The sequence below is a fragment of the Protopterus annectens genome, chromosome 2.part0 (assembly GCF_019279795.1).
Source record: "Protopterus annectens isolate FY-2018-M chromosome 2.part0, PAN1.0, whole genome shotgun sequence".
Lineage (NCBI taxonomy): Eukaryota > Metazoa > Chordata > Ceratodontiformes > Protopteridae > Protopterus > Protopterus annectens.
The window spans coordinates 1,753,168,351-1,753,193,151 of NC_056728.1; the positions used below are offsets into that span (position 1 = coordinate 1,753,168,351).

General features: G+C 35.8%; 1 protein-coding gene across 2 annotated transcripts in view; it reads right to left on the reverse strand.

The window, feature by feature from the left end:
* Positions 1-24,801, reverse strand: part of PPCS (phosphopantothenoylcysteine synthetase) — a 57,623-nt gene that overhangs the window by 24,325 nt on the left and 8,497 nt on the right. For both annotated transcript variants that reach the window (XM_044061781.1, XM_044061782.1), the window contains exon 2: positions 13,166-13,269. In XM_044061781.1, the coding sequence (XP_043917716.1) occupies positions 13,166-13,269 (104 nt within the window). The remainder of the gene's footprint in view (positions 1-13,165; positions 13,270-24,801) is intronic.

Consider the following 24,801-nt stretch of genomic DNA (forward strand, 5'->3'; position numbering starts at 1 on the left):
TGAAACTAAATTCCTTGAAAAATTCACCTGAAACTCAGTTCCTTGAAAAATGCAGCCTGACAGTTGGGATACAGGCTCTTATTTCCTGTAGCTAAGGATTTAAGCCTCAACAAATTACTAACCACCTGCTAACCTTAACTAGGTAATTTCACACACACACACACACACACACACACACACACACACACACACACACACACACACACACACACACACACACACGCACACACGATAACCTCTAAGTGCAAGAAATCTGGACAAAGCCTAAAATAAATAGGGAAAGATTACAAATATTGCTCTCATGAACTTAGAAAACTGCTAGAATAACATGATTTGTGTTAGCACGCATTTTTCTAAAGGATATGAAGTCTAAAACTCTCATTATTTAGCAACCTCAATCCATTTTATGAGGAACAGACAAAAATATGGTGCAAAACATTCTGCAGTTGAGGGGTATGCTACCTACCTTTTTACACACACACACACAAAAAAAAATTACTTTCACCCTCTTAGTTCAAGAAATCTGGACAAAGCCTGTCATAATGGGGGGAGGGCAAAGGCCCAAAACTAGGGACACATTTTAAATATTGCTCTTGCAAACTTAGAAAGTTGTGAGAATAACATGATTTGTGTTGGAATGCGTCTTCTGAAGGATATAAAGTCTGAAACTCAAATGCATGCCATTATTTAGTGACTTTAATCCTTAGATCATCCCAGTGATTTATCAAAAAAGACAATTTTTTATGAGGAACACACCAAAAATATAAGTAAAACAAAAATGGACATTCTGTGAAAATATGTACAGTTGAGAGGTATGATACACACATACACCCTCTACCTCCGTCTTACACCATGAAATCTGGACAAAGCCACAAATAATGGAGGGCAAAGACCCCAAAATAGGGACACCTTTTAAATATTGCTCTTACAAACTTAGAAAGTTGATAGAACAACATGTTTTGCATTAGGTATGAATTTTCTGAAGGATATGAAGTCTAAAGCTCAAATGTCTGCAGTTATTTTCTGACTTCAGTCCTCAATGATTTGACAGTGATTTGCCATAAGAACACAATTTTATGAGAAACAGACCAAAAATATGAGGTAAAATCTGGACATTCTGTGAAAATCTGGACAATTCAGAGGTATGAGCCTCCCAATCTCCGTCTTACACACACACACACACACACGCACACACACACATCCACCTATTTCTTACACACATGCACACACACCCTTACCTACTAATTCTTAAACACACACACCTCACTTGTCTGTTCATGGTCCGCAGTCCAAATGTCTTCTGGAATTCAAATTCCACATGCACAGAAGACGAAGATGTAAACAATAGGTCACACAAATGCACCTGTTGCGTCTGTGTGACTGGATGCAAATGGTGTTCTTAAAGAAGACCACCACTAAAATTAAAAAAAGTATTTTTTTTAAATTAAAAGAAAATTATCTCCCATTAATATGTAGTCAATGCCATGTCCAGATGTCATGGTGAGGTGCCAGTACGCCGTACCAGCGTGTACTATCACAAAAAAAGCCCTACTTATTTATATATTTTACTTTGCCACAGTTAAACATATATTTATCTTATTTTCTTGTTTAATAATAAGTCAGGTTATGCTTCAACACAATCAAAATGTTCTGTTAGCACTTTGTATCACTAACTTTCTAACATAACATAAATAAATTTACCTCAAAAGTGAAAATATAATTTGTCATTTGCCTATATTTGATCCTATCTTATACAAGACATATTCCCCTCCAGTAGTCTTTAAGGAAGCCAGAGGAGACTCCCTCACCTCTCTCCAAATGACTGTGAAGAACTTCACCATCAGTTAGTTTTAAGAATGAACTTAAATATTTTTTTATTCTTTAAGAATGAACTTAATCTTGATGTAAAGCATACTCCTAAAAAGTAGGAAGTTAAATCAAATATTGATTATGTGTAGTAGCTAAATGATGTAAGGCAGTCCTTTTAATAATTAAATGTTTGATAATCTATCAATCATTCTTTCAAAGTCATTTGTAAACATCTTTGGCCAAAGATCAACTTACACTAACATACTGCAACTAATATTTTGTAAATGCCAATTACTTATTTATCTAAATAGTTAAATATAATGCAAGTACTCTAATAAAAAATGTAACTGTAAAACTCCTGCCTTATTACTCAGAGTCCTAAATATGTGGGAGCTCTCCCCCCACCATGGGCCATACGTTTACTAAAAAGTAAAATATACTGTACAGACTCCAATAAAAGCCATTTAAGAACAAACTTATGCTTTTTTTTTTAAGAATGAACTTAATCTTGACATGCGGTGGTGGTGCTGCAGTAGCGTTGTCGCCTCACAGTAAGACGTTGTCCTGTTCGATTCTCAGCTAGAGTGTCTTCTGTGTGGAGACATGCATGAATGGGCGTACCTTCGTTGAAGGTTGTGCGTCAGGGCCAGCAACTCAGCACGTAAAAATCTACTGTCAATCATTAGCGGACCGGAGTTCCGCCGTGGCGACCCCTAACCGGGAAAAGCCAAAAGACACAACATGTAATGTTTGACTGACAATGACTGGACAGATTATAAGTGATGTATAATGTTTGCAACTACAATTATGTCAAGATGATTTGTGATGTCCAAGTAAAACCATCAAGAGACAGCACACAAGGCAGAACGTCTGAAGAAGCGTTGGATGCACAATTCACTTATTTTTGTACAATAAACCTGTGGATTTTATTAGATTAGTCCTGCCATGTGTGCTGTCTCCTCATGATTTTACTTGATCTTAGTTAATCTGTATCATTGAGACAGCTTAATCCTTGCAACGTTTGGTTTATTTTTTTGTTGTATTTATATGATTTGTGATGTATATTTGCAACTAAAATGATGTCAATATGGTTTGTTTTCATTTATATAAACGTATGACTGCCTGTGACATACTTGATAATTTAATAATGATGTTTCTTTTTAAAAAAGCTATACAGTTTAAGAGTCACTCTCTTTGTGTCTTTTTTATTTTATTTAGTTATTTATATTTATTTAATGGAAGACTACTATTAGGGTTTGCAATACTCCTTACCTGTCCAACATACTTTCTTGTCTTTAATCTCACAAGGTCTCAGGATGTGCCTCTGCTTTAATGCCATTCACCATGCTATCTGCAGGCATTTATAAAAATTCCCCAGTCCTTCTAGTTTTGTCAGCTTCTTTTTCACTTTCTTTCTAGCAACAGGCATGAAGAATATTACTGTTAAATTAATTACATTATTTAACCAAAGCTGACCTTGGAACTTAACTTTTTTAGCTATAAATAACAGGTGTGTCAGACTATACTGTCATCTCGCTACGGCACCATTAAAAGATGTCTGATCCTTTCTAATGGTCAAGGCTTCCCTTCTGGTTGCTCTACTGGCCTTCTCATTTCTCCAGGTGAGAGCCCTATGGTCGGCTGATTGCCAGAAATCTTATTTATTCACATTTTAATGACTGGATGTCCATCTTTATTGTGGCTTATTTTCAGTGGAAGCTTGGGGGGGGGAAATCCAGTATATAGAAGTATACCTGAAGACAATGGATCACTGGTGGTTAATTGAAGTACTGTTAATTCAAATGCATTTTATATGAATTAAAGTGATCAAATAAAATGTGTGTTGAACACTGTTCGTGAAAAAATGCAGTATCTGCGCAAGAATGTAGAATGTAGTTTTCTGTTTTTCACAGTCTTGTGGGATCTCAGAGTTGGTATATTTAAGTTGCTGGGTGTGTAGTGGATGGCACAGGGGACTTATCCCCTTACAAAAAACACTTATTTAAGACAGTTTCACTATGTCTGATTAGTCCATTTTTTGACTGCTTGTGTTCGATTAAAAAGACTTTGGACACAGTAAACTTAAGAGATTTGCCATACATATTCTCCAAGGAAAATAGGTAAGAGATACAGACCTGTTTTGTTGATGTGTGGAACATAACATGCTTTTGTTTTCATTGATTTAGCTTACGAGCTACATCAGGTAATAAAATCCTGCCTTCTGTGTTCTTTTAATGAGTACAGATAGATGTTCATCAAGGCTAAAAAAGGCAGATGACCAGCTAGATTTAACTGACTTTTCACCCATTTGTTTGATACATCTTCACTGGCATGTGTGTCTGTTCAGAAGTGACCAAAATGCCAGCATGAAGAAATAAAAACAAAAAAAACAATGCCCACCATATTGCTCCTTTTCCAGCCAGTATGTATTACGTTTTTATCAAACTCGTTGATGTTCACAGTGTTCCTGTTTTATGGATAGTAATCTTTGAGAGGCAAAAAGGTTTTCAGCCTTGGGGGGAGTAATGCAAAAGCATTTTTTGCCATCTGATAAAGTGCCCTCCTTATTGCTTTATTTTAGACACCTCTAATAGAGTGACACTGCATACTGTAGGCACAGTATACTGTCTTCCAGGGATCTAAGACTGTTATGGTTTTATATGGTATACTTACAGGTGATGCAATGTGGATGAGTGGCTTGAGTGGAAGAATTTAATGCTGCTGTGAGTTTCACCACAATTTATTTCATTGTGAAAGCTGGCTATGCAGCGCTTTTCAGGTTTTTCTACTTTTCTTCACTGTGGTGCATATGTGGAGTTGGCCTATATAATTTCGGGGTGTGGGAGTTGTCCCCCATACACATCGGAAAGGTTCAGGGGGACTTGCTCCTCTGCAAGAAAAATTTTTTTGTGTTTTTTAGGTTTTTCGGTTCACCATTTTTAGTATTTAATGTTTGATATTCAGTGAAAAGAAAAATGGCTGTTGACAGCTCATAGGTAAACCACTTTATACATTTACCCTATGACAAATCTTTACTGAAATTTAGTGGACATAATTCTGAATGGGTTACCACCTTCTAGTACTTGCTACCAGCTTTGGATTCTTACTTGCCTTTATGCATGTTGAGATACTGAAATTATTGTTAGAACTGCTTCCCTGAGTAGGTGCAAGTTTTTCTTTACAAGTGCTGTTAAGCAAAACGTTGGATTTTGTTTTAGGTGTTTTGATTAAAATTATTCTATTGTGTTTTTGTACTATACCAAGAACAGATGTGGATCTAGAATGATCAGCTGAAAGCTGCCATATTGCAAGTTATGCTAATCATTTTTTTCTAAAACATGAATTTAGCTACATTTTTACAAGATTCAAGTCCCACCTCTACAACCCACATGCACGGAGCTTTAAAACCTACCATCCCTCTTTAGAATATTATATATATATATATATATATATATATATATATATATATATATATATATATATATATATATATGTGTGTGTGTGTGTATGAAGGCAGTTGGTACAAAATCCTACTGCTTAGTGTTCGAATTGTATGAAACTGGTATTTTCTTTCTTAATTATTTTTGAATATCAAAGTTTAAAATCTTGTATCAAAAGTACTTACATTCAAGTGAACACTGAATTTATACATGTTAGTTCACCGCAAGTATTACCTGGAAGGATCAATTATGTTTGTTGTGTACTGTGCTTATTTTTATAACAAGAGACACGTTCAGTGCATACTGATAATGAGTAAAAGGGGAAAAATGAAGTGAGCAGTGATGTCCTCCATAGTTAGCCAACTGCAAACCCCTCCTTGTCACTTCAACTAATGTGTGTGGGGTATAGGCAGCCCCCCCCCCCCAAAAAAAAAATAATAATCTTGAATTATGTATATGGCTGTCTAAATTATGGGCCCCAATGGTAAGTCATCTAGTCTAGCCTGTGGTAGGGAATGGCTGGGCTGACTGGTTGGAAAGGGATGATGATAAACAGGGTTAAAAAACAAACAAACAAAAAAATGACTACATCAAAAAGGGTAAATAAAGGAGAGCAACATAGAAATGGAAAAGGAATATGCTGACACAGTAAGAAGAGACAAAATTATTGTTTTTTGATAATGGAAGACTGTTTCTGACAGTGCCGGAACCGAGGAATCAAGTAAGCAGGAGAACAAAATGCTTAATAGCTTTTCTAGTCTTGGTAGTTACCAAAAAAAAAGGGGGTTGGATTCCAATTTGGAAAGGGCCTGGGAGATTAGGTGGAGGTACGTGGACATATAAGAATAACTAGGAAAATATAGAAAACATATTGTCAGGACTAAGGTGAGACCAGATCAACTACCACCTAGAGTGCTGAAGGAGCCATCACAGGTAGTGCATACTTTACTTAACAGAATGTTTAACTTGGACCTACACAGTCAAAAGTTTTAAATGAAATTATGGGAGACATTAACAGTGCCTCTGCATTAGGGAAGGTCCTAAAGGACCCAAGAAATATATAGGTTAGGAAGACTTTAGTCAATCATGGGGTAGAAAATGGAAACTATTACTCAGAAGTAGAGAAATTTTTTGTCTAAAAAAAATTGCTGCTGACAGAATCTCAATATGAATTTACACATAGGAAAGCATGTCAGTCAAACAAATTACAGTTTTATACCAGGTAACAACTATACAACAGAGGAAGACAATGTGTTTTCTATAAATTTAACATCTACGCGATGCTTGAGGCCAAATAGTATACATAAAATACAATGTGAAACAAAGACAAGTAGTGTAAACTTTGTTAATAAACAGAAATACTGATGTAAAAACCACAAAAGTTATATAAATTATTCAAACCACCCAACAGAGTTCAAATATATTCTCCAAGAAAGTATCAGTCCTAAATTTTAATAAGATCTTCAATTCAGTTGCACAAGGAAGGTAGTTGGAGAAGAATCAGGAATTAGGACTACGGCAGAATACAGAAAAGTATTGCAAAAACTGATTACTGTGGAGGAAACAAAGGATAATGGTTAAAGGTATGCAGTTAAATGATAAAGATGTGACCATTGGGGTGCCTAATGAGTCAAGCTCTGGAGCCAGGAAATGAGAAAATGATGAATTCAGACAAGGATGACACCAGGGAAAAAATAAATGTGTCTCAGAAAACACAGAGACAGGTTATAATAATGATAAGGGGAATGGATAAGCTGTTATATGAAGAGAAGCAAAAAGTAGGGAAGAATTGCAATCATCAAACAATTGAATTCCAATACTATGTAACCAAGGCAACCACAGTGAAGGAAAAATCAGCTTTATTTTTACAAACAACCACGTTAAGTGCTTTCTTCCCCTATGTTACAAGGGACTTCTTCGGAACAAAATCAACCACCCCAACCCAGCCTTATATAATGAACAATCACCCTAGTCACCAATTATAAAATTAAATAATTAATAAATTAACACTTAAATTTGTCATAAAATCCAAATACTTCTTTAAAAATTAATTAAATTCAAGAATTAATTAAATTCAAGCTGCAAAACCAAATTAATGGGACATAGCAATACATAATCAATAAGTCCATTACATTATAAAAAATAATAATAAATAGAACACATATACAAATTTAACCTAAAATGTTTTTTAACTTTAAAATGCTGGTGATACTAATGGCTTCATTAATCCCTGGGTGTACAGTGGCATTAAGTCTCAACTGCCATCTTAATTTGCTAATATCTAAATGTGCATCCAGGCATTTACCCTGTGGGTCTTTTTGTATGTGCTGAATCACCAAATATTTAAAAGTATGGTCTCTACAGTCATTCAACTGCCTTGCAAGTGCATTCGTCATCCTACCATGCTTAATATCTACTAGGTGCTCACCTATCTCATTTTTAAAATGCCTGCTAGTTTTACCTATATAAAATATCGGACAGTCCAGGCATTTTGCTATGTATACTATATTCTGAGTATTACAATTGTAATGTCCATTGACCATGATAACATGTCCATTCAAAATAAACTTGCCCCCCATCTCTAAAATGGATGAACACAAAGTACATCTCTTACATTTAAAATTCCCCTTGCTTCTACTATTGGAATGTATACTATTATATCTGCCCATTTCCAATATGTTTTTAAAAGACCTGTCTTTTTTATATATTATTTTCTGTCTCTTCCCAACCTTTTGTCCTACATTTTCATCAAAATGTAATATGTCCCAGTTACTATGAATTATCTCAACTACTTTCCATGCATATTGGTTATAAGTAGTTATAAACCCTATTTTAAATGTTTCTATTTTATTGTGTCGCCTTGTAATGGGAAGTATTTATATGAAAATTATTAGCTGTGAAACTGCGGTGGTGGTGCTGCGGTAGCGTTGTCGCCTCACAGTAAGACGTTGTCCTGTTCGATTCTCAGCTAAAGTGTCTTCTTTGTGGAGACATGCGTGAATGGGCGTACCTTCGTTGAAGGTTGTGCGCCAGGGCTGGCAACTCGGCACGTAAAAATCTACTGCCAATCATTAGCGGACCGGAGTTCCACTGTGGCGACCCCTAACCGGGAAAAGCCAAAAGACACAAGATTGTGTTGCCCTAAATCATTGGCCACAATAGTGTCACTATTGGAACTCTTCAAGATTGACTTATAGGTCCCATCAATACATTTACATATGATCTCCTTGCTAATACCATCCAATAATTTCTGGGGATACCCTCTGGCTTTAAACATTTTCAGAGTAAATTGAATTTCATCCATAATGTTGGTATCCGAGCTCACCATTCTGGCAGCTTGTACCAACTGTCCCTTTACTATGGACTGTTTTTGAAAAAAATGGATGCCCACTGGAAAATTCTAAATAAGAATTAGAAAAGGTTGGTTTTCTATATATTCCAGATTCCAATTTATTCTCCTCAGTAATAACTAAATTTACATCCAAGTACGAAATATTAGTTGCACTGTGTGTGTGGGTAAACTGTAAGAAACTCACGGTGTGATTTATATACTCATAAAAATTGACGCAATTCAAATTCATTACCCTTCCAAATAATGAAAAGGTCATCCAAAAACCTGGTGTAATATAAAATCTTGGAATAATACTCTCCTTCCATAATATACTGTTGTTCCCAGCATGACATTACATAATTTGCAAAGACAGGTGTGCAGGCTGCCCCCATTGCTACCCCTGTACTTTGCTTATAATACTGTCCTTCGAAATAATATAATTATTTTATAGGACTACTTCCATTAATGTTATATATGTATTTATATCATCCTGATCATACAATCCAGTTTTTTGTAATTGGGCCTCCAACCACACTAATCCTTCCTCATGAGGTATTACTGTGAAAAGACTGCATACATCTGTAGTGACCAGTATTATGTCAGTATCTAACCATATCCTTCCAACCTTATCCAGGAATATATGGGAAGGCTGTAAGACCCAGCTGCAATTTTCTGTCTAAATATTTGCTGATAAAACAAGTTTTGAAATGTTTACCGTCATCTATTGGTCGAAATTTTGCTCCCTCAGTCCTTTATGGACCTTGGGTATCCCAAAAATCCTTGGTATCATGGGGTGTTTATTCAACATGTATGTATGCTCATCCTCACTAATTTGCCCTTGATATACCATATCATCCAGTAATAAATCTATTTTCCTGTATGTTATGTGTATTGCATTAAGGGAACTCTCCATGTATGTCCCATCCATCAGTAGAGCATTCTTCCAATTTAAATAATCAGCCTTATTCATTATAACAACCCCATTGCCATTATCTGGCTTCATAATGCAAATTTTGACATCATCAGCCAGTTCACTTAGTAAGCATTCCTCATCTTCAGTCAAATTATTAATAGCCTTACTTGCTTTTTGTTTAAGAGCCTTCCTAATATCTTTTTCACACATCTGTTCATACAATTTGATTAATTTATTTAATGGTGGATTAAAAATGCTTCGTCTTTTTAAACATCCCCCTTCCCCATTTCGTTCATCATTCTGTTTGTTGAACCAAACTTTTAGATTCAATTTTCTAGTAAAACACTTTAAATCTATTAGCGTGTTATCAATTTTACCTTTTCGAAAAGGCACATACGTAAACCCTTTTGCTAGTAAATTAACATGCTTAATATTAATGTCTTTTGTTGAATAATTATATACTTTAAAATCATTTGTTTCGTTCTGTATAACTATGGGTTCAAATGCATTTTCCATAATGCAATATTGGTCACATTCGTGCATTGAAAAGTCTTCAGTATTAAGAAAATGTCTATCAGAAACAGTTTCCATACCGACACTGCAAAAGAAAGGTCTGTCTGCTGTATAGTTATAGTCTATAATTGCATTTTGTTTCCGTATTACATCCACTACATCCACATTGAATAAAGAACAGTCATTCATATCAGAATTGTGTAACAGTTGAGTCGGGGAAGTTTGACTATCCCCTGATGTAACGAGTTAAAATTTTCAGTATTTACAGCTTGCATCATTTTTAAGGCCAAATCCATTTGTTCTTCCGCTGCCAACTCCGGTTCCTCACATTCTTCGATCTCGCACCTTGTACCACGTAGTCCCGATAGGTATTCACCAAAAAATGGGACTGCTGATCCTTTTCACACAACTTCTCCGAACGCCTTACATTTTTGGCATTACAATATGCTTGCTGTAAGTGCGTACTCACCGCATTTTGAATTCTTGCCTGTGTCATCACTTCCTCTCCCTGATCTGCTTCACAACTGGCTTCTTCCCCACTGTTGTCTCAGCAACCAGGGGAAAGCGGGTATACCTTCCATTTGGTATATTCATTCCAGTCTCTTTGGATCTTATTCATTTTTCAAATGTAAATGCTGCCACAAGCATTACCAATGTTGATGAAAATGTTATTGTAACTAGATTGATGCTGTGCAAACATTGAATCATTTTGTATGGTTTGGCTTAAATTGTCCAAATCCTTGGACATTTTTTCTGAAGCCTGTATACTGTGTTTAACCATTAGTTTCACCATTTTTAGTTTCATCATTTTTAGCCCAGTTTCATCAAATTGTTTATGCAAGTCATTTAATAAATCTACATTACCTTCAGCAAGGGTACTTCCATAATCTTAACCCTTGGGGTACTTGTTCCATTTCAATGTTTTTTTGCAGATAGGAAATTTCCATCTGCAGTTTCTTGAATGTCAATAAATTCTTTTCAAACAACTTTAATTTTTCTACCATTGTGGACTCATGCTGTCCCGAAGCACCTTGTTTTCTTTCCAGACCAAAATCGAATGTGTTAACTTTTCCACTGGATATCATTATCATTCCTCTCATCACTCACGGGAGTCAGTCCTTCATTTGGAACTGCTTCATGCGTTCCTTGTCCTGTTTGTGCAGGCAGACTTTACTGTGTAGGCTGGGTTAAATGATAGTCTAGACTACCAAACAAGTTGTTCGGACCCTCTTGTTTTTCCATTAAGGTTTGTATCTGAGCGGTATGCACCGCCAATTGCTGTTTAATTTGTTGTAGCAGCTCGACCACTTCACCATTAAGGGCTGTACTTGCCTTTTCCATCTCTGTGTCGCAACCAAACAATCAAATTCCAATACTATGTAACCAAGGCAACCACAGTGAAGGAAAAATCAGCTTTATTTTTGCAAACACGTTAAGCACTTTCTTCCCCATGTTACAAGGGACTTCTTCAGAACAAAATCAACCACTCCAACCCAGCCTTATATAATGAACAATCACCCTAATCACTAATTATAAAATTGAATAATTAATAAATTAACACTTAAATTAGAAGAGAGGTGAGGAACATAACACAGGAAAATGACAGTAAGAGAAAGGGTGAAAAGACTGCAGCTTAACAGGAAGGATGGCGTACACAGACAGCAAACAGAGGGAACTAGATTTAGAATTACCTTTAAAAGTGTTATTTTACAAAATGACTGATTGGAAAATGGAACAGGTTAGCAACAGAAAATAATGAACTCGGGCTAACAGCTAGCTTAAAATTAGCATGGGACACATGAAATAAAGTTGCAAAGAAAACACTGAGGTAGCCATGCCAATGGCATAGAAATAAAGCCCTGACTATGTCCCAGATGACCCATGCTTGAGTAGCAGCTCAGGCATTTGATGGCACAGACAGGTAGGATGGGCATGCCCATTCTTTAGGAGGGGCTGGGCACTGGCCAGTTTAGGCTGACATTCCTGACATGATTAGTGCCAGAGGCAGGGATTTTGTCATAAGAACAGGGGCCAGTGCACAAATGACATGTGTGTGACCACAGAAGCCAGTGACTGTTGCCAGCCAGCTGCATGGAGAAGCGGGCTCAAACTGAGAGGGGGGCATAAGCAGTCTCTCTTGTAACAGAAGTGCCCATGCCACCATCCAATGGGAAGGGATATGCCATTCATACAATTATATATACTTCCACTACAAGGATGCCAGAGAGGACCCAAACACCCTGATGCATGCCTGGATGATGGCCTCTCCAGATGGTTCTTGCCCTGCGAGATCTGAGGGGAACTCCCCTCCCCTAGGGAATAAATGGGCTCAAGTATGACAGGGAATAACTTCATGGTCAATAAGGCAGAGTGATGAACAAGTACATACAAAATGAAACAGCACACCTGCAAGGAGCTTGATGAAACAAAGGCACATACTATATTTGCCTGTCGGACTCCTGTTGCCATAACCATGTGCTCATACTAATACAGGCTCACAACTGACTCTCTCTGATGTCACTTGTTAGTACGTCCAACTGTCTGCAAATGTTGAAGATAGTTACTTTTTTGTTGTTGTTGTTGACCATATTTGCTGATTTTTCAAAAGTTATTGTTGCATTCCCTCTAGAACACAGATACAACAGAAGAAAAATAAATATGGGGAATTTACTTCAAATATTCCTAAAACACATTCTAATTCATAACAATAAAACAGTCACAAAAAAAAAAATAGGATAAATTTCTTTAACATTCTAATGAAGGTGTTAAGACACATTCTGTTCAGATATTTATAACGGTTACCAGTTTTTATAAAAAAAAAAAATAATCCAAGAGCTTTTAAGCAGCATAGTTAAAGGTACTATTTTTCTACAAACTAACCACAGATATGACATGTGCAAATCACTGGTAGGTGCATGGTTACTTTTACTAAGAATATTACTTTAATAATATTCTGATACGTTACTACTACCAAATGAGGTAATATTTCTTCTGCAGTTTCTAAGACATTGCAAATTTTCTCTGTGAACTCCTAAAATAACATCAGCTAGTCCTTGCTTCCTTGCTATGTGTGCACACAGACTACAACACAAAATGTTGCAGAAAGGGAGGCTATAGTAGCTTACGAAAAAAAAACTTAACTTCCTCCAACACTCTCACCTGCAGGGGACCACTGGAGGACTGAATTTTGTGTTGTGGCATCTCAGAAGCTGGAATGTAGAAGTCTGAAACAGCAGCTGCCAGATAAAACATGGCACTTGATCCTGTGAAAAGAAAAACATAAACTAGAAGCTTCAAGTATTAACTGAAACTTACTGCTCTGTTTATGTCATCATTTTATCAGTATCTAATTAGATCATTCATCAAATCCAAGTAAACTGTAACAAAGCAACAAATCAAATCTCCTCCTAAAGGATTCCAATCATTCCAATCACCAGTAGGAGAGTCACCTAGTAAGAAGAAAATGACAAAACACATCTAAGTTGATTTCAAAAGGACACAACTGATGAGACACTCTAGTGTCAGGTGAGAGCATCTCATGGCAGATTTTATAACAGAACACATACAATGCATTCAAAACTACAGCAATCAACAGGACATGTCCTACCACACAGACATGTCTTCAAAAAGGGTAAAGGAAAGAGAGAGAAAGGGTCATCCAGCCTTTAAGAAAAAACAAACACACACCAGAATCCCCAGACCATCAGTGAAACAGCTCTTAAACTGCAAAAATGGGGAGATAATGTAGACTTGATGGGTGAAAACAGCCAAAGGTTATGTTACATATGACAGATTTATCTTTTCAAACACACCTTTATCAGAAGGGCAGAATTACTAGAATGAGTCCTAATTGGTGAATCAGTAAGTTAGCTTGACCAACATCTTACATGGAGGCCTGACAGGAATATGGCATCAATCATCTTTCAGTGATAAAATGTAATCTCTACTTCCTCCCTGCTTGTATTCCCACTTCAGAAAGCTATGTAATCCAAGTTCACTCCAATGATTGTCTGCTTGAATACATACTGTTCAACTACATCAGTAAGAATTCCCATGGCAACATGATGAAATGCAAGGTTTCAAATCATCCAAATCTAACCTGTTGTAAAAAGTATCTAAATGCTTTTAAATGAAAAAGGTTAGTACAAATGTTATAAATTGAACCACATATATTCAATTTGAAAAAAATGCCCCTGCAATGTTTGATATGGGATGTTTGTCCCCCCACATCCTTAACCTCAAGATAATCTAACTTCAAGGTTGCACCACCTTAGCGGAAGGGAAACTGACGTGTCCTTTCCATCCATCCTCATTGCTGCTTCCGCAAACTGCTTGTTTACCTTTAGATCATAGTATACGACATAACTACCAGCTGCCTTTGCTCTTTTGTTTTTGCTACTTCTCCTGAGTGTGTATCGTTTGCCACATTTCTGCCTGCCAGATGCATTACTGTGCACTGAATTTAAGCTGCCATATTTAGGAATATCCCTCCAATCTTGTCAGGCTTACTCTCATCCTTTCTAGAATTTCTTTTGTATGATCCCTGCTTCATAACTTTGTGCCATCAACAAAAAAGCAGGATTTTCCTTCTAGAAATTCTGCAAAAGACATTTATAAAGACAAGGAAAAGAACTACCATTTATAATGACCATTGTGATACCCTGTTAGTTGCCACCCTTTCATAAGAATAATTTTAACTTATTAAAGTCATCTAGTCAACTGTCTAGTCTTTTACCCAAACTGCCACACTGACTCATACTGAGCTTCCTTGTTTTCATTAAAAGTTTATGCTTTAAAGTGCCAAAGGATTTCATAAAGTTTATGCACTATATTACAAAACTACTGCTGACTCAGTTAAACTAGTCATCTTAACAGGGAGTTACACAGTTTGGTGTAACTGGTCTGCAAACTATGGGTTGTGTATAAATGAGCAAAAGCAGCCTTTTCTGACAAAAGTGTCTGCAAAAGGAGAATCTCTTTCCCTGAAGTGCAGTAACTTGAGAGTTAATTATCAGTAAATGGTACGAGGGCAAAACCCATTAAATATCAACACACAAAAAAGTTTTTTTTCTTGACCAGTATGGCTCTTCTTTCAAACATTTGCTTTCATTTGGAAGAGATGCTACAGACAAGTCATTTTATTACTGAATTTAAAATAGCAGCCTTAAAATGTATAACCACCACAAAAAAACACTTGTTTCTCAGTCATCATTAGGACCATCTGACACACACACTATAATCTGTGCAAAAGTTAAACACCACATAGCTAATAATTAAACCATCACAATGCAAAATGAAAAATCACACAGATTCATTAAATGAAGGCCATATTTTGTTCCACTTATTTTAAAAATCTGCAATATTAAAATCTTTCAGCAATATGACTGCACTATAAACATCCCAACAGATCTCTGTCTACCAGCTTTGCTTTAATATCTCCAAGCCTGGGTCCTTAAGTGACTTGTTTTGCACCAGTAACAGAACTCCTTACGTGAAAGGGTAATTGCACAACATATTTTTGATTCTCTATCTAATGCTAAGCAAATGTAACTTTCAAAAAAATGTTTTGTGCAGTCTTCTATACTGTGTTCAAGTCCTACCTTCTATGCAAGGATTATCTTACAAGAGTGTGACAGTCACTAAAAATGTTAACAGTTGGCAATTGTTCCCTGTAGTGCAATATCCACTGCTGGCACTTGCAAAGTTTACACCTAGCAAATCTGATGTACCTGTATTTCAGCAATATGAAGCCTGGAAATGAAGGTATGAACAGGAAACAGTTTTGAAATACTCAAGAAATTATTTACATATGCTTCAGCATTAAAATACTACAATGTGAATAAGTTAGCATGTTGTAAGTAGATGTCAACCAGAATGGCACATGAGCTGCAGTCTTACAAAAGACCAGCTGTCTAACTATACAGCTATATAACAAAGGATCTATATTACGTGATTGAAACCTTAAATTATCAAACACCTAAAGGTTGATCAAGAAATATCGAACTCTTAACATCGGAAACCACCATTTCCACATAGGGAAACAATGCCATTGGCCAAATAAAAAAAAAAGTTTTAAACAGAAATGAAGTGGGGGGGCTTCACCCCCCAACACCCCTGATGTTGGAGGCTGTGCCCCCAAGCACCCCCTAACTAAATATACCAACTCTGAGATCGCTCTACAGCAGAGAAAGAAACTCTGAGATCGCTCTACAGCAGAGAAAGAAGAAAATCCATGTAACAGCCAAATGACTCGTTTCCCTGTGTGGAAACGGCCTTTTGCAATTTTCAGACTTCGACATTTAGTGATCAGCCTTTAGGTGTTCGATAACCTAAGGTTTCAATCATGTAACAGGGAACCTATAACAGATAAGCTCAAATACAAAAAAAACATTTGTTAGAAATACCATACTGGTGTGATAAATTCCATAAAATGTATATGACAAAGATGTTCATATGCATACAGAAAACAAACATTTCCAAGAATATTCAGAAAGTCCCTGTACAAAGCAGCTCTGAGACTGCAAAGGACATTATTTAATCTACAATAGTACAATCTGAAAGTGACGTTGCAGTTATGAGTGTGGCATATTTAGCAGAGAAGGGTGAAGGACTGCTATAACAAGAAGATGTTTCAGGATTAAAAGTACAAAGCTGACAAAATAATAGTCCCCAGTCTAATGGAAATGCAAGTTGCATCTGGTTATAGCAAAATGCAAATCAAAATTAATGAATACAATGTGCCACTCAAGAATGTCGACTTAGATCAAGTGGTACAACTCTGTGCCATCTGCAATACCATAAAAACATTTTAAAGAAAAAAAAATGGCAAAATCCCCAGTTCTAACTGTCTGTGGAGCCCATGGCCATGTATTTATTCCAGTTCATAGAAGCCATGTATCTCATATGCATGCATTAATACTCCAAGTTCCCTGAAATAATCAAACTGGCACATACAAGTAGAAATGTGATTAGTGCAATGAAGTCTACATTTTCAAGATGGGATACCTGGTGTTATGTTTCTCAATGGTCCACAATACACAAGTTCAGAGGACTTGTTCAAGAACTGGAATTTATGCATATTAACATTTAGTCCACACTACTCACATTCCAATGGAAAGGTGGAAAAAATTATCCAGACTATGGCCACTCTAATAAGGCGTAACTGTAACAAAAGCTACAATTGCTGTCATGCAGTTTTGGAACATAAGAATACTTTGTAGTACGTACTCAGCCTCTCACCAGCTCAACTGTTGATGGAGAGGAGGTTGAAATAAGATTGTATGCTTCAATGTCACTGCTAATGCCCTAGCATTAACAAAGTAAAGGAAATGATGGAAAGAAATCACAGAGACTGGAATACTACTACTAATATGATTAGGAACTTCATAAAATACTACATTTAACATCTGGAGAAGAATCAATGCCAGTGAAAAATCTGCAGCCTGAACACACAATATTTGGTAAAATCATGTAAACCAAGATCCTGTGTATCTTATGGAAATGGTGGTAAGCTGTGTAGGAGAAATCACAGATAACCTTTACAAGGCAAATAAATCAAACCTGAAGTTTCAAAAAAAAAATGAACCATCAAAACTGCCAGAGCAAGTCTTGATGCACAGGAAAATAAAACAGACTGTAAAAAATGTGCGACAGTCAACACTCAGAAGGAGCAGAGACAGAGAGAAGCTGTACTATAACAAGGAATGCTCCAAAAAAGCAAACCTTAAAATCAAAGTTCCAGTATAAACAGTACTGTTACATTTTTCGCATGTGATAGATCACTGAAAAAGCAGACAGAAGGACAAGTGTACTGCTGAAAATCAGTTTTAGATGTGCAAAGAAGTTCAATTCAGGCTAATTTTAAAATTTCCTGTTCCACTAGTCTTAACTTCAAATAAGGAAAACATATTTTCCTTTGTTTGCAAATTTATAACCCAAGCAAGATCCTTCCAAATATTACTGCAACAGTCAGCGTCTCTTCAATTATTATTATTAGCACAAACCAGATATTTTCCCCATATCAAACTCTTATATTAGTAAGCTGTTGCCAGCACAGCATTAACTTTAATTTTACTGAACATTCTCTTCCCCAAACACTTCCTTAAAGCACAATCTTCAGCATTACATTGTCCTCATAAAAACATGATAAACTACAAAAAAATGCAATGCCAGTGAACATTACCAGTATAATACTTCTACATAAGGTTTTATCTATACCCTCTTCAATTCAAAAACATTTATATAATTATATCTGCCCTTATTCTGTATACTTTCTAGCTCACTAACCCTCACTCCACAAACTTCATAAATCTCTCCCATGGATATAGATAGTATCAGTAAAAAAGTCCCAATTTGATGCATGGTCTACCAACAAAAACCTTAAAATAATACCACTCACAGGGTGAAACCATCCAGGGTGAAAGCTAAAATTTGGGTTTCTTCACATATTAATTAAATATATGTAGCATATACTGATAACAGATCAGAAGTTGACAAGCCCGGATGGCTCGTGTTTTAATACTCATGGAATCACTCCTATTTCTATCAAAGAGCAATACTACCTCTGACAATGTCACACAATTACTTTGTATTTGAATATCCTAAAAAGCGCTATAAAATACCTACAGATGCTGTTTATACCCTGCTAATAAAATATACAAGTCTTTCAAAACACCACTAAATATATTTTTTAGAGATGCTGTATATAAACTGAAAAGGACCACAGAAAGCACAATAGTAACAACATAAAAAATATGTTCAATGTCAAACCCCTGCAGAAGGGGAAAACTACAATTATACATGGTATAATAGTAAATATTATCCCCCCCCCCAAAAAAAAAACTATACAAGTACTACCATATTCAGTGAGTAACCATAGTCTTATACCCTCCACTGGCCATTTAAAATGCACAAACTCCTTCTCTTACAATCACTCTTCAGTTAATATACATCGAAATGATTAGAAACTATCCTACTTGCTGAATTAGAGCCCAAAGACCTGACCATTCTGTATAACTGTAAATAGCCTACTACTACTGCCACTGAAGTTCTTGCAGTCTGATCACCTCTAGCCACAACAGACAAAATGAATTATTTTAATTCCTTGACAGAAACAACACAAAATTTCATGACAGAACCTGGACAGATTAAAAAAGACCCAAACAATCCAAATATGCAGCATATCAGTAAAAAGACAAACATATTAAAAGTCACTTACTTTAGGAAACTCCAAAGAATGTACTTAACCACAATCAAAAATATGAAAAATGATAAAAGCTCAGTGCCAACAAAATCTTCCCAAAGGCTTTCCCAAACTGTAAATTAAACAAACACACAACCTATATCGTAAAAAGGCAATATATCCTCCCCAACCTTTCCTAATTTTTTATTTTATAATACTCCAGTCATTACTCCAATAATATAACTTCATAAATTATCATATTCCCCTTCTCCTTTAAAATCAAAACAATAAATTACTAGAAAAATGAATTTCTAGTGTGACCTCAAATACCACACACTACAACCTAAGTTGGTAAAGTAAGGTAACAAAGCACTATGTAAACTCACAGTAAACATTTGCAATCTAACATTACCAATTAAAACCATTCTCTACAGATTTAAATAAGCATGTATACTGCCATATCAAAAAGTAATTATTTGCTTATCTACTAATGCTTACCTTCCAATCACAGAAATATGCTCATTAGCAAAAATATTAGAAAAAATCCTTTACGAACAAATGCTAGAATTCATACTAAAGAATGGCATTCTTTTTTATGAAAAATGTGGATTTTGCCCAAAATATAGTACCATAACAGCTGTCTGCTTCTTAACTAACGAAATCTTATCACATTTGGAATAAGGCCTACTAATGGGCTACAGTTCTAGATCTGAAACTTGCATTTAAAAATGATAATCCCTCAATTATTTTACAAAAATTTGCTCAAATGAAGTAATTTAATGATTCACCAATTACTATACACAGACACATAAGTTATCACATTGTCCATAGGTGCCCAACGAAGTGTTCCCTACATAGCTCTTTATTATTCTCACTAGTCGTGATCAACCATTTTTTGGAGAATTTTCTATGCAGACACCATGGTATTAACTAAGGTCCTCAAATCTAATATTTTAAACAAGTCCTCAAAATAACTTGAATTCTCTCTCTGAAATGGCTTTCTAAAATCAGCTTAACTGTCAGCATATAAAAATCAACTGTAATCCTTCTACACACTTCACAAATACTCTCTTCTGCAAAACATTAACAGCATTAAAAGAAACAGACTGAACAGGTACAACTCTGTCATTCACAATACAATAAAAGAATCAGGGAATAACACCAGATCAAAATATTCATTTCCTTTTACATACTGAATATCAATAAGTTTTTTTTTTTAGTTTAATTTAAAGTTATTATAAAATAGCTTTTTTCTTTATTACAAAAGCAAAACAAGTTATAGCTATCAGTGTACTACTGCTCATATTAAACACCTCATTGCCAATCAATACCTACCTTTCTCTTGAAAACACATCAATTTTACACACAACAGAAAAAGTTCAGATTTCTCTCATCTATCAAACAACAGAAAACATCACTGTATTACTTTTTTAAACTGTCTTGTCAGTAACAGCTAGTGCTACACCTCTAAACATACTTAACCTTTAAGCTCTTCAACAAAAAATACAGCCCCTCCACTTTAAAAAAATTCTCACCAAATTGAAAAAAACAGACTAATCAAAAAAGCTCTCCAATAAAAAACCCAGACTACTCTTTGTGAAAACAAAGGGGTATCTAACCATTCAGACAGTTTTACTCACTAACAGAAGACAGAAAAGAAAAAGGTAATAATAATAATAATAATTTGCTAAAACAGCCCCATCTAGTGAAATAATAATATTCCACAGGGAATTAGAAAAACAAAAACCTAATTTTATTAAATCAACAACTTAAAACATTCAGACAGGAATACAAATTAATCTGCTTTAACGATCCTGGCAAAAAACATTTTCAGTTACATTAAGGAATTCATCATTCGTCATACTTATCAATGAGTACCTAATCAGGCACATCCAACAAATAGAATGTCCACAGAGGTTCCTCACTAAAAGAATACAGAGTGTAAGTAACATGTCCTATGGAGACCGCCTCAAGTCCCTATCCCTGTACTCTGTCTCCTAAAGGCTACTGAGGGGAAATCATTGCCTGGCATACAGGGCATTGTCAGACCCCACGCTGATGGACTTCCTGCATATCTACAAAAGAAACAGCATCAGAATCACCCATTCTAAAGACATAAACCCTGCTTGTGATATAAATAGGACCTGCTGGAGAAACAGGTATGTATCCCAGAGACTACTCCTTCCTCCCTACCCAATTCAAATGTAACTTGCACAACTGGATGGGGAACAGGAAATTCATCCCTGGTTTTGCACCTATGTCTCTAATGGACACAGGCAGCCTGTAAATGTTTCATCTCCCAAGCCCCTTCTTACACATATCAAGGGTATCAGAACTTGTCAGAGATTTAGGAAACATGGCTAGGCTTTAAAAAGCATTTGTGGTCATTAACCTAGTAAAACCTATGAATTTATAACCAAATGTACCTTTTATGTAATTATAACAAGAGCATGGATTGCTATGAATATTGTGCAGTTTTTATTGAAATAAAAATCAATATGACCGTATGAATATTAGGACTATAACTGTATAAAATACCAGTCTTCATCTTAAAGAATATACAGCATTATTTGATAATCTGTACACATTTTACATTAACAAAAATCAGAGTATGTTGGAGTGTGACCACAGTTTTTATATTACTACTATGCTTTTTTTTGTACATGTATTTCAGTTTATTGTAGAGTGAACTTGAGGTTTGCTGCACATCAATTGGAACTGTAATGTTATGTTTTGCTGAAGTTTTTTTAATGATATTTGTCAAATATTAGTAGAACTTACCTAAACAATTTGTTAATGACATGTATTATGATTTTTACCTTAATATCCTACTTTACTATGGGACTCAGTCTCCTCAATTAAGTTGAATATTAAGGCTACTAGACTGGCTTTTATACTGCCTCTTACCCCCCCCCCCCCAATTCTGCATCCTTTTAATTGTTGCTTATTTACTACTAGCCTGCCTACCTTCTATAAAACCTCTTCCCTTCCATTTCCCTTCCCCCTTCAACCCCACCTCCCTTTTTTCATCCAATCTTTTTCATTTTATGATTCATAGATCTTTATGTTACCATCCACGTACCCACTTGCAATTATGCTTGAGGTCTTTACATTTTTTATTCTTTTCTATTTTGTATGATGAGTTTTTCTCAATATTTATTCTACTCTATTTATGCATGATAGTTTTATCATATATGTATATGTATTCTGATTTTTTGATGAATACTGCATTTGATTTTTGTTACTATTTTTTTAACTACTGTTTTGCTTTCTGCTTTTATGACCCAAACTGTGCCTGTCAACAGTCCCTGGACAAGTGTACTTAAATGGTTATCAAATGTGAAAATAATTAAATGACTTTGCCTTGTGACCTGAGTCATGATTGTAAAGGACTCACCCACGTGGTTAACAAATGTTAAACAAATAAATAAAGGTAAATTGTTTTACCTTGCATATATATGTGTATGTACGTGTATGGATATATATTTATACACACACACAATATCATGAATACCTGAAAAGTTTAACTGTCAACACATAAAAGACTGACAAAAATTCCAACATTCACATTACTGATAACACATGACACAGAACACTTAAAAGATCACAAAAAGAAAACAAATACCTTTAGCCATCTACAAACTATAATCCTACCACACCATTCAGATCCAATTTGTCTGAATAGTGGTGGTGTTACAGAAAGGGTTATTCTAAAGGTAAGGTGTACAGTTAGGGTTAGTGGCTGGGTTAGCTTTAGTACACATTACTAAGGTGGTGCAGGAACAAAATTTTCCATAAAACTACCACCACACAAGACATCTCAGACACTCACTATGCACAAATATACAACACTAAATATAACCCCTTACCTAACCCATACTCTAACACTAACAAAGAAACACTCACATCCACACACACTTAACAGCTCCCTTTACCTAACCCTAATCTTCAAACACGTTCATATACACTAAACCAAGCTACAGTGACTTGTCATGTGGTACACACTTGCTACCCGGCAATTTGGTTGGAATACAAATTTCATGGAGTTTAGGCCATATTTCCTGTCTCCATATTACTTCTTGAGCCTCCTCAAATGACCTGCCTCTTTTCTTCAAGAGTGTACATTGTTAAACATTTTGTATAGTTTCTGGTAAGGACTATGCACCACTTTTCTTTCCCTCATCTATACTACTTTGTCTTGGTAGAAATAAGCTTTCTACACGGTATGCAATAATTTATCGTGGGTCCCAAATTGTATGCATACAGAAAAAAATGAATCCTTGTTTTCAGCAATTAAACAACTGTCCTTTGCACACCAGTGCTCCCCATACCTTCTTTGTTGCTTTGTCACTCTGTCTGCTTACTTTTAGAACATATGAAATTGCTACTCTAAATCTCCCACTTTTGCTCTTGACACTGGTTCCCCTCCAAATGTACATTCCTTCCCTCTAAGATGCAGTATTTCCATTTCTGTATTGCATTTTAAGTTGTCATATATTATACTACTTTCCTGTCTTAGCAATCTCTTTCAATCATTTGTACACAATTTTATTTACCATACATGTTGCTTATGTTTACTACACCTTGACAAATACTGCCTTCCAGACCTTCTACAAAGTTACCTTTACTGTCAATTAAAAGGACTAAATTTGATACTGACCACTGTGGTACATCAGGGTAACATCTTCATCTGAGCAGGTTTCATTACTTGTGCTACAACTCAATGGTCACTCAAAGGCACACTAATTTTGTCACTAACCTATCCTGTAATAAATACATTTTTTGAAACCTACGTAGGCTACATCGAGTTTTTTTCTGGTTTAATCTCTGGATTATACACTTCAGAAAAAACTCTTAAATCCAAGTCTGGTATGTCCTTCCTAATCTAAAGCTATGCTGTCTTTTGGGCCAGTGTCCAAATGCCTTCCAAATATAACTCTGCATTTTTCTCCTTCTGCCTGATTCTGCGGTGCACAAATATGATGCCATAACTGTAACCAGGCAACTATGGCTTGATTAGCAGCCCCGGCACAGGGCAGGGAGGGAGAAAAATGAATGGGTTGTGACCTGCTTACCTCTTCTAGGAGGCAAAGAAGAGGGCTGTGAATGTTTAGGAAGCACTTAGGGAAGTGCAATTTCTCCAATGGAGACTGTGGATTACAATTCCCAAGCTTAAGTGAAGGGGACAGAGCTGCTTACTGGAAATGTCCCTTATGGAAATGATGGATAAGTAGTGTAGGTAGCCCATTTGCATGTCCCCTTCCACTCCTTAACTGAGCATCTCCGAGGAGTTACAGCTTAACCAAAAAATGAAAAAAACATCCCTGATGGCTGCCTGGATGATGACTCCTCTTTGTCAGCTCTCACCTAGTGAAAAAAGCAAATGGGTCAATTGACCAAAAGATGATCTAATGGTTGGCAGGTAGTATGCAAAAAGTCACAAAAAATGTTCTCCTTCAGCACTGATTCCATGACTTAAATTATAAATGAGATCAAACTGACAAGTCAGGAGTTTTCCGATTGTTATCCTACTCTTGCAGTAAAAATCACATCTGAAATGTTCTAATCATCTAGAATCTCACCATCCTTCTATAACTTGTTGAAGATTACTTAG